At 39.1% G+C, this 15,657-nt stretch overlaps 1 protein-coding gene across 11 annotated transcripts in view; it reads right to left on the reverse strand.

Annotated features, from left to right (window-relative positions):
- Positions 1–15,657, reverse strand: part of LTBP1 (latent transforming growth factor beta binding protein 1) — a 406,554-nt gene that overhangs the window by 78,239 nt on the left and 312,658 nt on the right. For 10 of the 11 annotated variants that reach the window (XM_030311335.1, XM_030311333.1, XM_030311337.1 and 7 more), the window contains 4 exons: positions 14,738–14,860; positions 12,223–12,345; positions 5,948–6,070; positions 176–301 (listed from right to left, as the gene is read on the reverse strand). In XM_030311335.1, the coding sequence (XP_030167195.1) occupies positions 176–301; positions 5,948–6,070; positions 12,223–12,345; positions 14,738–14,860 (495 nt within the window). The remainder of the gene's footprint in view (positions 1–175; positions 302–5,947; positions 6,071–12,222; positions 12,346–14,737; positions 14,861–15,657) is intronic. The other variant, XM_030311336.1, reaches the window with a different exon arrangement.

Genomic DNA, 15,657 nt, shown 5'->3' on the forward strand with positions numbered 1-15,657 from the left:
TAGCAATCCCCAAGCCATGACTGCAGACAGGAGTCACCTTTATGCATACATACTTTGAGGCCTTCAATTATGAGTATCTCTTGGTGGCCTCCAGTCTTTGCCTGCTTAAATAGAAAGCAATCTCCTCTCTGCTTTAACATGAATTAATTGCATGACCCCTTATGGTTTATCTTACCTTCACATGTACGGCCATCTGCTGAAATTGAGAAACCCTGTTCGCAGACACAGTGAAAAGAACCATCTGTGTTTAGACACTCTCCGTGAGGATCACAGAGTCCAGGCTGTTCACATTCATTAATATCTGGAATTGAAAAGAGTTCCAAATACGTGAAAAAAATTTTTCCTTTGGTTTCATATGATAGCAGACATACAGTAAGCAAATCCATCACAAAAGGGTCAGACACTTATTTTGTGGCACAACTATCCTGTCTGCATATATACCAGACCACAAATTGGATTGTTTTAACAGAGAAACTATTTAGGTCAAATCATATGAATAAGCCAATGTTCAACCATTTTTAATCTACACAAAGAGTATTTTCGCTTTCATAGGTTCAACCTGGAGGCCCCCCCCATGTTCCCCCCTGCCCCCATTTAATTTTAAGACCTGTTGGAGGCTTACAAACATTCTAACAAAAAATTTCTCTGAGAAATAGTCTTTATCAGTGAGCATGCTGTGTTCCCCTCGCCCTCCTCCATTTCCATGCACACAAATCTGTTCTAACACCAAGCATGCCACCTCCACCCCATCCTCTCCTACGATGTGAACTTTTTTTTAAGTTTTTATTTTTGAGAGAGAATGCGCACGTGCGAGTGGGGGAGGGACAGAGAGAAGGAGAGACAGAGGATCCCAAGAGGGCTCCATGCTGACAGCAGAGAACCTGATCATGATCCAAGCCAAGCTGGATGCTTAACCAACTGAGCCACCCAGGCGCCCCGATGTGAACTTGAGGGCACAGATGGACACATCTTATTGACAGTGTTTGGCTCCAAGTGGCACTTTACATATGTCTGCTGAATATATAAATGAAATAGACTCCAATCTATATTTGGTTGAAAATGGATAAAAGAAATAAAAATACAAGAAAAAGAAGACCTTTCAGACCAGGGAAGTGTTCATTACCTGCACAGCTTCGTGATGATGCAATTAGGGAATGAGGATCAAATGCCTAGTGCAGAGCCTAACATACAGCTAAGGGCCAAAAAGTGGTAGCTATGATTATTTTTTTATAATGTTTATTTATTTATTTTGAGAGAGAGAGAGAGAGAGAGAGAGAGAGAGAGAGAGAGAGAGAGAGAGAGACAGCAAGCATGAGCAGGGGAGGGACAGAGAGTAAAAGAGAGAGAATCCCTGATGTGGGGCTCCATCTCACGAACTACAAGATCACGACCTTAGCTGAAATCAAGAGTCAGACACTTAGCCAGATGAGTCACCCAGGTGCCCCACTAGCTATGATTATTAAGACTCATGAACAAATAATGCTGTAAACTTATGTCGGCCATCTTATACTCTGCTTGTCCTGAATGAAGAATGATTATGCTCCTCATGGCCAGGGTCATGATTCACTCCTAAACACTGATAGTACATGAAAGTGAAATGTTCATCAAACTAGTCCTAATCATTTTGGATAGCAGTGCTCACACTGACCACATCAGCAATCCTGGAGAATGGTTCACCTAATCACACTGGTACCGACACAGGCAACTACCTATTTGCACTTGTTTTAATCGTTGTTTTACTCAGCTGTGTTTCTTATTACAATGATTGCCCCTTGAAGAGAACTGCATAGTTGAATGGAGTCCCTAACTCCTACTACAGCACATTCATAGTGCATTACGAATATTTGCCCACCACAAAATTTCAGTGATGTTCATTCTCTAATTAAACCATGATTGGTTGAGGAATTCTTAGTTAACTGGGGCCATGAAAACTATCACAGGTTCTTGGCACCTTGCAGGCAGGAACCCTAGTAAGGCTTTTGCCCTACCTTCCTGGAGTCTCCTAAACCCTCCTTTACCTCTTGGTAAAGAGGCCCTTGATACATCTTTCTAGAAGTCCATCTCTAATTCAATTAAAAACACTTACTGAATGTTTTTCAAAAACAAATTTAATGTTTATTTATCTTTGAGGAAGAGATTGAGAGAGACAGAGCAAGAATGGGGGAGGGGCAGAGAGAGAGAGAGACACAGAATCCAAAGCAGGCTCCAGGCTCTGAGCTGTCAGCCCAGAGCCCGACACTGGGCTTGAACCCATGAATCGCAAGATCACGACCTGAGCCGAAGTCGGACACTTAACCAACTGAGCCACCCAGGCGCCCCTCACTTACTGAATGCTTTCTATGAGAAGGCTCAACAGGCTGGGGCACTTGCCAATTTGAAGCTCACCGTGTAACAGGGGGCAGGAGCCAACACGAATAACTGCCAAGCTTAATGGGCATATGGGAAAGGTATGGATTATAAGCCCTTCCTAGTGACTTCTAGAACATGCCGAACCATCAACCCTACAGTTCTCCTCCAGAAAGTCATCCCTTTCTCTGCATCCAGAATGCAGGTGGTCTTCCTTTTACCTGCTCACCTCATTGTGTGACAGAAATGCTGGCAGTATCCCTGATTTATTCACTTCTCTGAATTAATCCTTAACTCTTCACCATTCCATCCACCATGTAATTGGCACTAGCTGGCCTAACCACCACTGAATCAAAATAAGAAACCAAGCAGGAATTACTCATGTTTTCTTAACAATACTCCCCCATTTTTGTTATTGGCACTAATTTAAAAATATTTCAAGGAAGAGCAATGAATCATTTTCTATTCGACTATTTCTCAATGTGACTTCACTCTGTGAAATTCTTCACTTGTTTTATAAAATCTCTGATACCTTCTATGATTGGTCTCTACTTACTGGTAATACCTTACATTGGTCACCTCTTTTTAACCCTGACCTTCTCTGGGCTTTTAGTTGCATTCTTTCTTCCCAATCTGCTGCCCTGAGTTACTTCTGTCTGGGCAACAAGGTTCAATAAAGTTCCACTGGCCTAGGGGTCAAGCCCAAGGTCCATATCCATCTGGTGAAACCCAAAAGGTTATCCATAGGCTTATTTTATCCTATGCCTCAATGTTGGCCCTTTAAATGCTGCCAGCTTGCAACTCTGCACAGGGAATAATGTGCATAAATTTCTTGCTTCAAGAGAAGTCACTGATTAACAAATAATTGTCTAAAAAGTTTGATGACAGGAACTGAAGACGAATTCCCAGACTTTTTTCCAGGAAACCGCTAAAAAAGAACAACATGAGTATCTGGAACTAGAGAAACATATGCATTCAATTTGGGTTGTACTTATTGAGGCATTTCTAAACTATGCTGCTAGTAACTCAGCTGAAAGCCAGACTATATTTAAGTTGGGTTTCTTTCATGGGTCCGAGATTCCACAGAAATTCACAGTTTGGCATGTGTAAGTCAAAACGCGAAACTGAAGTGTGTTCTGAATCTCAAATGTACGCTGTCACATTCCTACACAGACTATTAACATGGAATTTCCATGCTGTCTGTATCTCAGCATTAATTTTGCTGGGGGAAGAGACTATTACACTTCCAACTGAAAATGCCTTACTGAACATGGAACTATCTTCAGATTGTTAGGTAAAGTTTAAAGCTTACGTCTATCACACATGGTCATTCAAATATGTCCTATGGTTATTAGCACTGGCATCAATTACATTGTCAGCATTAAAACAAACTCTGAAATCTACGCCCATGTACAGAATGTGACTAGCCATGAGACTAGACAGAAGTAGACCAGTGACTTCAGGCAGAGTGAAAGATCACCAGGCTGTCTCCACTGACACAGCCAAAGGAGAGGATTTAAGACATGCCATTTAGTACATGCCATTGTAAACAGCCTCTAATCAGAGAAGGTGGGTGATGTAGCAAATTCATAGATAATATTCTTTAAACATTACTAAAACCCGTTTCAGGAATATTTTTCATTTGTTTGGATTTAAGTTTTTCAAGCACACATTGTAATTTATTCTGGAAAACAAGAATCACCAATGTGACAGAGCATGAAGTCAATTTAATAATGATTTAGAGTTCATAAAACATGTTTGGAGGAGTGACATATTTGAGTTGATATCAAATCACAAATTTAATGTACTGAGAGAAGACAGTAGTGCAATTAATAAATCATATGACTAAATTACTTCCTTATGATTTGACTCTAGAAGTTTATGAAATCTGCAATATGAAATCACTATCCACTTACACAAGGCTTGGTTTGCCTCTAGCAGGTCAAAACATTGTGGGGGAAAGGAATTAGAAAAGAACGAGGAGTTAGAAAAGAAAGTATTACTTTTAAACCCAAATGTCTATAATAAAAGCAGGATACAGTTGTTTTTTAGGGGGCATCTCTTGGCATTTTTATATAAGCCAAGATCCATTTTAAGATGCAAAAGTTCCAAAATGGAAATATTCACACATAATTTTATAATTCAAATATTTCTTCTCTATTGTATTAAATCCAAGCACATTTAATTTCTGCATTGGAAATACTAAACACTTTAAATTCACCTTACTACATCAAGATGGCAAAAAAATAGAGGGTATCACAGTATAGTTAAATCTTGGGATCAGTAAGTAAATTAATTTTAAAAGACCTTGAGGCCAGGGCTCATGTCTTTTGTATTTCAGTGACACACAGCTGGGTGTGTGGGTAATGGTACGGACATAGGGTAGAGTAATATTTCAGTACCACATCGTAGAGAATACAGACCATCTACCTTGTCAAGTACTATACATCTGGGGCATGTGAAAGGAGACACAATTGATGACCATCTACAATAAGAAAGTCACTCATGTCCAGTAGCAGTAGATAAAGAGGAACTCTAACAATCCTTTACTTATATGTACTTTGAGATAGTAATGGAGGGGAGACAATGATGAAAAAAAAATTTATCCAAGTAGCAGAAATGAATCCGTATAAAGGTAAATATAAATGAGAGCCTTCAATGGAAACAACAGGCATGGATTTATGAAGACTAATGTAAAGGAAAACTTGGGGGAGTGGTGTTTAGATAATCTGATTTTTTAGTCGCAGCATTACTGGTAACTCAGTGTGCTATACTGGGGGGAAAACACTGAATCTCACAGTCTTCTTTATTTTGGCTATAAATGAAGTAATAATCAGTAGGGCAATGTAGAGCAAAACAGCAGAAAAAGATCTTGGATTCGAATCTCAGCTCTACTACTTATTAGGGAGGAGCATGCTAATTAACTTCTCTGATCCTCAGTTACTCACGCACCAAATGGATATTTAAAAAAGCTGCCTGTTCAATTCTCTAAAAATCCCTGAGGTACCTACAGTAATCGGCACATAGTAGGTGTTTGATTAAAGCTCTTGTGATTGGTGCTGTGTTCTTATTAGTACCTTGTCTCCTTTATACCTTTGTTTGGGAGATGAACTGTGATAGCCCTTTGAAGAAATAGGAAATCCTATCTTCTATACCTTTATACTTTTGACCAAATTATTAATGAGGTTTTTTAGGAAGAGGAAAAGCTGGATACTGGATAAAACAGGGATCAAGACAAGGAAAGATAAATACCAGCAATGAGACAAAATGAAATACACCCACGAAGGACATAAAAAAGCCAGACTTTATAATATAGCACCAAGATTGGCCCGTGGAAGGAACAGCAAAGTACAGGTGACCTCAGTTGCCACGATAGCTTGCAAAGCTGGCACACAGTTCCAAAAGGCAGGAGTTTCAGTTACCATGGTGCAGTGCAAAGTGAGAACTTCTCATACTTGATGCAGACCCAAGAAAGATATTTTAATACCATTAACTGGCACAGCTCATTTATATACAAATGGGTAAAGCCACAGACTATATTCAGAAAGCATCACAGAAATGAACAACTATGTAAATTAGGACTTAAAAAACAGAGAAATACCTTGACATCCCTTATTGTCATTTAGCTGGAATCCATCTGGACACGTACAATCATAGGACCCTTCGGTGTTAATGCAGTCTCCTCCTTGGCAAACACTCTTGTCCTCCAAGCATTCATTGATATCTATAAGTCAATTAAAATAATTTTAAAGGTGGAATAAACTATATTTAAAAAAAACTAAACATTACCCTTACACATAAAAATCACATAAATGAACATTGTTTTACATCTCACACAATACATGATTTTTAATGGAGGACAGATTTCTAACTATCAGAGTTTTTTGAAATGAAGTATTTTGAAAAGATTTTGGCTTTGAACAATACGTAAATTAAAGTTTCAACATCAAATGAAATTTGCAAGAGGAAAAGTCAAAACTCTGTACTAAACAATTTACTTGTTTACATTCTTGGTGATAATAGGGAATAAAAAAGATTCTTCAAATACGTATTAAGAATATCTTGAGCATCTATTTATACAAGATCCTGTATTATGCATTACAAGAAAAATTTGAAAGTATTTGGCATGATTCATGCTCACAAAGAGAAATGATTGTTCAAAGAAACCCAAATTATATTAATCAAAATGAACACGAAATATCACATTGTTTTATAAGTTCAAAAAAATTTAAGCTAAGAGTTGTCAAAATATATAATCACTTGTCAAAAGAATGGTACCAACTTCACGTGTCACATGGATTTAGAGAAGAGGTATCATAAAAAAACAAAGGTGGCTTTGCCTAACAGAAGGGATTTACTTGAGGCCTGGACAGCAGGGTGGAAAGTGGAGGAGGGGAAGAAGAGGAGATTTTGGAGGGAAAGGGAATCAGCAAGATCAAAAGCTTCACTGAAGCCACTTACCCAGCAGCTATCACCAATAGGTTTGAGGTTGACTGGATTCTTTAAATGTATGTATTTATAGCATATGTGCAACTAAACATGGTTTACGTTACCAATAATGAGTTCTGACTGTGAGCGTGTGAGATAATTAATGACCCCCCTCATGGCATGAATGCTGGGCAGATCTTTCAAGAGGGCTGTTTATTACCACATTTACTTCCAGTCAGAGCTCATTATCCCTAACACAGTCCATGACTCCCTCTCCTGTTGTCTGTGCAGGATTTCAATTATTAGCACTGCAGAAAGCTGAGGAACAAAAACGTCTTTGTTTTCTCAGAATTCTGGCATAGGATGGCATTTCTTGCAAATAATTATGATTGCTGTGAAAATGCATGAGAAGTTCCAGGAAGAAGTGAACATGGAGACCGCTGTAGTCTCAACCTCCCTCGCTGTCTCGTTCAAAATGCTGGCACACCAGCTTAAATTTTCCTCATAGAACCCAATCCACTTAACTAACTGGCTCCTGTACCATTTGTGAGTCAAATAAAAGAGAAATAAGAAAGCAGCTTATAATTTTATTCCACCAAAAGAAAAACAAGTTATACTTGTTTTATGCTTCCCCTAGATCAAAATGTTTCTGAATCCTGATCCTAAAAATAAAACCCAGCCGATGTGACTTTGTCACAACTGAAGTGGGTTATCACTTCTTCTTTAGTGTGTTTTTCCGACTTCACTGACATATAACTTATATACAATACGTGCATCTAATTTTAAGAATCCAGTTCGATGACTTTTGACAAATGTAGATACATTCTTGTGACCACGGTCGGAATCAAGGTACAGGCATTTCTGTATCAGTTTACATCTGCTGGGATCACTGTTGGATTCTTCTATCATTGCAAAATGCAATCATTTTTTAAGGAACTGTGAGAGATCTCTGTAAGAACGCTATTCTGTAGTTACAGACATAAGGCTTGTGACATTTCCCTTTGACTCTTTTGCCAGTCTGACCTTAAAATTTCCATTCATAATTAATCTAATGCCTTGGGTGTTACAACTGCCATGGAAGAGACACTAAAAGAAAATTATGCACGAGACAGGTAAGAGCGTATGCAGGCATAAGTGTCCCCGTGAAATGTGAATACGCCACAGAATATTTCGTTCACTAGCAAACTGACCCTTGCTAAAATCAAGATTTCTAAAAGATTTCTAATTGAGAATAGGCTTTTAGATATAAATTCTATGAAAATAATTTATAAGCCCCAAATCTCTGATTTATTTTCAATGATGACTGTGCCAAATGGGGATAAATGCTAGTCTACTATGAATCTTTGCCTTAAAATATGCATTAAACGAATCAACTGGACCAGCCATAGGAAAAAAAAAAAAGGTGTAGGCATTTCCATCACCCTAAAAATTTCCTTGTGCCCTTTTTCTGTGTGGCTTCCTCTGATCAGCACAGTGTCTTTGAGATTGATCTAAGTTACTGTGTGTACCAACAGCTCTCTCTTCTTTATTGCTTAGTACTGTGCCATATGAAGGTGCCGCAATTCGTTGACCCATTTACTTAGGATGAGTAGCTGAACTGTTTACAGTGTGGCTATTATGAATAAAGTTTTGATAAACATTCATGTGTACGTCTGTGTAACCAGAAGCTTTCATTTTTTCCTTGAGTAAATTCCTAGGGGTAGAGTAGCTGGGTCACAGAGTAAGTTTACTTGTGATAAAACAGCCTCCTAAGGTGGCTACACCACTTTACATTCCCAAGGCAGGCGTAAGAGCTCCAGGTTTCCATATTTATCCTAACAGCTCTACAGCTATTCTAATGAGTGCTGAGTAGGTGGTTGGTTTTGTGACTTACCTTTCTGTGTTCTGTAGGAAACTGAGATAACCAAGGAAAGGCATATTTGATTATCAGCATTATGTGAAAAAATCCCAATTCAAAAAAGATGAAGGAGAGTCCTGAGAACATGCATTTCATCAACAAGAGAAATACTCCATTACCTAGATGTTTGCCTTAGCATAACGGAAGCATATCAGCTTTGTTCACACTACTTTAAAATAATTTCATGTTCATGCATTTTTCAAAATCTAAGAGAAATAACATGTGAGAAAAAGAAACAATATCTCGTGTTTATAAATAACTGTGTAGATTTGAAAACTCAGTGCGTTAGAGTGTGATTTAATCTAAATTTTTTTCAGACCTGAATTTAGATCTTCAAAGAGCAAAAAAAAAAGTAGTTGAATGTTAAAAGAGCCCAACACGGGATTGTCCTGCACCACCACCTAGGGTGGCACGAAAGATAGACAGAGCCCTTCTAGGATTTGAGCAACAGGCTTTAAGGAAACAAGAGTTAATCTTGGTTACTCCTTCACTGCTAAATCCTAAATCCTTTGCATTGGTCAAAATCACCAGGACTCTCTACCCTGTTAAATCCCATGGTCAGTCCTGGCCTACATCTTCCCCAGCAGCAATGTGTGTCAAACATTCATGTCAAAGTTCATGACTCCCTAATCTCTGAAGTGTTTTCTTCTCTTAGATTTTGATTTTCCTCTTTCCTCTCCTGCCACATGTTCTCAATCCCCTTTGCTAATTCCTATTCTCCTCCTCACTTACAAATGAAAGGGCAGGACTCCATCTTTGGACCCCTTCTCTCTTCTAGCCATACTCACTCCCTTGGTGATGTCTTCCAATTTTATGGCTTAAACACTATCTCTATACATGTTAATGATTCCAAACCCAGGACTCACCCCTGAATTCCACATGCACAGTTCCAACTATCTTTCAGAGATCTTCATTCGGATACTCATTATAGACATCCCAAACTTAAAGTGCGCAAGTTAAACTCCTAGTCTCTTCTACAAAGCCTATTTCTCAGTGCCTTTGCATCTGCTAGTCCTTTGAACGGAATGGTCTTCCAATAAATAATCAAATGCCCTTATCTCAAAGAAACTTCTGCTTGCCTCTGTAAGATCACCCCCCTCCCTCCACACTCCCTGTATACCCTCCTTTATTTTCCTCCATAGTGTTTACTGCCACTTAATGAACTATATGTTTTACTTGTTTATCATGTGCATCGTTAACTCCCTCACTAGAATGTTAGCTCCACAAAGGCAGAAATTGCCTGTTTGGTTTATTGCTGTATATCCTGTACCCAGGTCAGTACCTGGCACAAACTGGCACTCAGGTATTTGTTGAATGAATGCATACATGAAAACATGAGTGATTTCTGACTTGGAATGAAGTGTCATAGGAAACAAATACTAGCACTTCTCCTCACCTTTTTGGATTGGTCCACAAAGAGAAGACCGAGAGAGACGCGCCACAGAAAGAGTGAATCCTGTATCGGTCTCAGGTTTTGCAAGGGACTAGCATGGAGCAAACACTGTGACAGCGTAAGGAAGATGCTAAGGGAGGTATGGAAGGAGAGACTGTATCTAGAAGGGGAACATGTCCAAGGCAGAGCCTTCGATGGCTGCGATGCCAAGGCCTCTAATGACCGGGACAGCTGAGGCTACCCTTCACAGACTGAGTGGCTACCGAGCGTGCTGGAGTAAGTAACACACAGAAATTAGCACAATCCTTGGGATTCTGACTCTGCGAGAAGGCCAGCAGAATTGTAGGGTAACACTGCAAGAAAACAAGGCCTTTGCCAGAGTTATTAGAGGAAAGTTACACATGTAAATACAAAAGCCAACAAGAAAGACGGTTCTTCCTCCCACAGCTGTGAGAGGGGTGTGAACAGTAACAGCTCAGTTAATTACAGCTACATAACACTGGGGAGGGTCAGAAACACCACTAGTTGAGAATTAGCAGGCTGAAGTGCTATTATAGTTTCAAAGGGAGCACTGAATTAGTTGAATGGACTCCAGTCCTATTTATAACCTAGAACACTAGGGAAATGAGCCCTGACTTTAAGAGAAAAAGGACTGATTATATACTCCAAAAGAAACTTTCTTATTGAATATATATTAACAATGATGAGCAAATTGGCTAAAAAGCTTTTGTTTGGCTTTTCACACAACTGATGTTGATAGAATAAAAATTCCGGACTTCTGATGAGACGGTTACACATGAAAACAGCCAAAAAAAAGGAGCATGCCTTCTACTGAGGACCAATCAATGGCCTGGTTACCCTCTTGGCCAGGTCAGAGATTTGGGCAGGAGAGATGCTGGGGGTCAATTTAGGTTTTCAATGCCTTAGCATGTGTCTTGTCACATACTTACTTCTGAAATAGGTTGTTCATGACTAGCTCCCAGCTACTCTTCTCCCACCTTGGAAAGCCACCATGTTGAACCACCCATATGTGCTGGAGTTCCCAATACCTGATTTCTCAAGCAAATTTCATTACTTTGGTTTATCACTTGTCTGCCTATTTATCAAGAGGTATGTTAATTATAACTTTTCACTGGAGTTATCAGCCCTTTAAAGAACACCATTATCTTAAGATCAAATCCTAGATGATTTGCTGATTCAGCAGTAACAACATCTTAGGGCCTCTGCAACTGCCCCCAACTGCCCTCCGGAAAGGTTGTCCATGCTGGCACAAAGTTCTTTCGTTAGTAAAACAGGAGGCTATAAAGTATAATGGATCGTTCCCAACCAACAGGGACTGACAAATGAGAAAGCTATCATAGCCATTTTTCAATGTATGACACACTGTGCCACAAATATGTCACATTTGTGTCACAAACCACTCACTAAAAACCTCATGTGCTTCTCTCCAGAGTGGGGTTCAGACCCTCACTCACAACTCTAACTCTCCATGTGAAACACAACCCTGCCAAGCTCACATTCCTGGTTTCACAACTGACAGGGCTAACTTGCAGTACAACAGAGGGTAAATTGGGAAAAAATGGTTAGTTGGGTAGACAGTGAGCAGAGACAATTCACATGTGAACAGGCTGGTGACAGACCAGCCCTGCAGCCCAGACCACCCCAGGGGTTCTGAGGCATGGCCAGGCAGTGGTGTAGTAGGTAGTTAACAATTACACCATGCTGTATACCTGGCGTATCTTTTAGACCTATTTAGGCAAAACGCTCAAAACTGAATTAAACTCTAGCTCTTAAAAACTTTTCAGGAATCTAGAAAATTAATTTGTGTTTACTTATATGGATGCTGGACCTACATACACAAGGTGTTACCATTCAGAACTATATACCCAGGAGAAACCATCTAAAGCTGAGAGAAGCTAAGGCTAATTCAATTCTTTACTCCTTTAGTTGGCATAATTCTTCTAGAAAACAGTTCTAAGCAGTACAAGGAAAGCCTGCATTCTACCAGCTCCTTTTCATTATTTGTGTGACCATGAGGCAAATGTTTTTCCAGGGACCTAATGTCCTCAACTGTGAAGTCCAAAGGTTGGATTCAAGAAGAGAAGCCAGGATGATGTCCAGATCTCTCTAGGACTCTGCAATCAAGAGCAGTTCTCACCTTCACAGTGGTCTCCAAGGGTGGATGCTCTGTAACCCTGGTCACAAACACAGAGGAAGGAGCCCTCTGTGTTCCTGCACTGTCCATTATTGCAGAGATGATGATGCTGACATTCATCAATATCTAGGAACCAGAGGGTAAAAAGAAACTGTAGAAGTGGTGCTTTAAAAATATTTTTAATCATGCATGTAAAAAAAGGTCTATAAACTATCTAGTTTATAATTAATTTAGCCTCTTCATTAAACTGATTTCTAATAAAAGGTCATGAATCCTCCAGTAGGGAAAATCCAGATGAACTTAAAATCTTAACCTGTGAGCTAAGAATCTGCACATATTCATCCCAATATTTACTGATGGGTGGCAAATGCTTTGCTGTTATCTATAAACCTGAATGAAGCTTCCTGAGTCTCTTGTACAGGTTCAAATAGAACACTCTTGAGTTTAAAAGCATTTATGCCTACAATAATCTAAAGCAGAGGTCAGCAAACTACAGCCCACTTCCTACTACTGTAAACAAAGTTTTACTGGAAAATAGCATCACATATTCATGTACTATAGCATCACTATATTCATGTACATATTCATGTACTGTATGTGTACATATACATGTACACATATTCATGTCCACATATTCATGGTCTCCTGTACAGAAGTTTGCCGAAGTGTCAAGTCAATGAATGTCTTCATTTCTTTTTCACGGATATACCTGTCAGCCCCCTAGCAGTTAGACTTCCCTAGTTTTTCTTTCCTTTCCCTCTCTCCCTCTCTCTCTCTGAATGATTTGCTGGCCAAATCTAATGGCCCTTCCCTCCTCTCAGCCAATCTGATATCTACACTGCCACTGAATCTCTCTCTTCCTTAACCCACATATCCTCAGCTTAGAGATGATTTGTTTTGTAACCTCAACCCTGAGCTCAGGCTACAGCACACTCGTGTCCTATCCACACAATAGAAGACACAACGATACATTACACGTATTCAGCTATTTTACCCTTAGATTTTAAGTTTCTGGAGGGCAGGGACTATGTCTACCACATCCTTTATTACTTAAATGATCTAGTGTTTTACAGTGAACAGGCATTAATTCACGCTGCTGTTGACAGACTTTGTTCCTCACATCTGAGCACATTTATCTACTGCTGGCAATGTGATTCTAGAAGAGTCAACAAAAACATCAGTTTTCACAGTGACCCCTCACAACTCTGCTTTCCTCACTCTGCTTACAGCATCAATTTGATTATCATGGCATTTTGGCACCTAAAATCAGTTTTCCCCGATGGATAATCTGGTGGGTGGTTTTGCATGTGTCTGACTTATTTTTGGTACTGACATCACAGGCTCTTCAAAATAAGGGATGCTGAATAGGATAGCCTGATTATCTTATCTGTAGGTTTCTCTTATTATATATACATTTGTAGTATTTTATGCATGATGGGCATTTGATAAATGCTTGGCTAATTAACAATTAAGGTCAAAAGTCACAAAGTAAAGTATAAATACTTTGAGACAGACTTGCAGAATCCAGAACAAGTTATTTAATTTATCTGTGTACATGGATATGCTTGTGTGTGTTCTTCTCTTCTAGACTGGCTATTGTAATGTCTTTCCATGTTCAAGAAGGGGAAAATTGGGGACTGTTCTGATAATACTGGTAGATCTCGTTATAGGACCATCACATATTGTCTTTTACAATAGCATCCCAAGAGATATTGGTACTCACTATTCAAAGTTTACATATAGACATGGATAGGATTTGTTTCCTTATAATAAACAAATTGGCCTTGTAGAGTGTGTATTCTGTTCTTAAATGAAATTCAAATGATCTTTCTTTTCAAAAACTCGAGACACTTGATACTTGTCACAGGTGAAACCATAAATATCTTCAATCTCAGGAAGCATATACTTATTGAGAAGTAAAGTGATTCTGCATGAGGTTCAATGAAATACATATACTTTTACTCTAAGGTCAACCACAGCAAGGTCCAAAATACTATCACTGGTGGGAACAGGATTTATTTCACAAACCTTATCAGTGACATGAGGGGGATGCTACTTATTGCAATCTTGCTGAAAATTCTTGTTCAGTAAAATGTTTTTAAAAAGGAAAAATTGTGAAAAGCTGACTACACACAAAAACTAAGGTCATTAACATTCCACAGCCTAATACTGGGCTGATATAGTAACATTCTAATTGCTGAAATCCTGGTAGGTAAAACTTACAAATGAATTTAATGGAACTGATTTTCTGCAGTAAGGAATTACACAGAGAGCAATAATTTTCCTTCCTAATATTAATGCTCAGCCACTGCTCACAAATACCTTTTTTTCAAATTTAGCCCTTTTCCATCCTGTGCTATTGACTTTTCTGACTTAAGCTGAGGTCCCTTGCTTTCTTGCACCATTAAGCAATCATCCAGGTTGTTTCTGAAAGACACACTTGCTTCATGGAGGACACTTTTTTCAGGGCAGGTGCCTCTAACTAAAATCACAGTAGGTCACGTAACCACACTCCTACCTTCACACTGGTCTTTTGCTGCTGACAGCTGGTAGCCCTGCCCACAGGTACACTGGAAGGAGCCCTCAGTGTTCTTGCACTGCCCATTTATGCACAGATTCCCCTGCTGACACTCGTCAGTATCTGTAAATATAAACAAGGACAATTTTTTTAAATTAGGTCTCTATCTTATCGAAACTCTGAGACTACAAATCAAGCTATAAGACCACGTCCTAAAGATCAATGTCTAACTATTGTTTTCTTCTAAAAATATATTATTTTTTTAAAATTTTTTAAACGTTTACTTATTTATTTTTGAGAGTGGGTGAGCGAGTGAGTGTGCGTCAGAGTGCGCACAGTGGGAGAGGGGCAGAGACGGAGGGAGACACAGAACCTAAAGCAGGCTCCAGGCTCTGAGCGGTCAGCACAGAGCCCAACACAGGGCTGGAACCCACGAACTGTGAGATCATGACTTGAGCCAAAGTCGGACGCTTAACCGATTGAGCCACCCAAGCGCCCCTAAAAATATCTTATTATTTAAAATGCATCTGAAAGTTTTTGCCAGGAGAATTCCATTTGTTGCAATCCTTCCCCTCAAGTAGTACTAACAATTATCTGTTTCCTGATCAAAGTTGTATTTCTTATCCTCTCATGCGGCATTAATCTTTTGAATTATATCCTGATAGAAGCAAGGTGTCAGATTATCCCATGTTTCCTGAAATAGCTCCCAACACTATTACTGTAATAGGACCTCATGAATTCATTTTTAATTTTTTAAGAAAAATTAACTTTACTAGCAATTTTTGTTTCACTTATTTATAAATAAAAGGCATCACAACACAGTAAGTCCTGACTGCCAACAGAGCAATGAAATAAGCGAGCTGAATTTCATTTGAAGAATTATTTTCTACCTTTCCAAATGCTCTAAGTCTATTAGCTTT

This window comes from Lynx canadensis, chromosome A3, assembly GCF_007474595.2.
Source record: "Lynx canadensis isolate LIC74 chromosome A3, mLynCan4.pri.v2, whole genome shotgun sequence".
NCBI lineage: Eukaryota > Metazoa > Chordata > Mammalia > Carnivora > Felidae > Lynx > Lynx canadensis.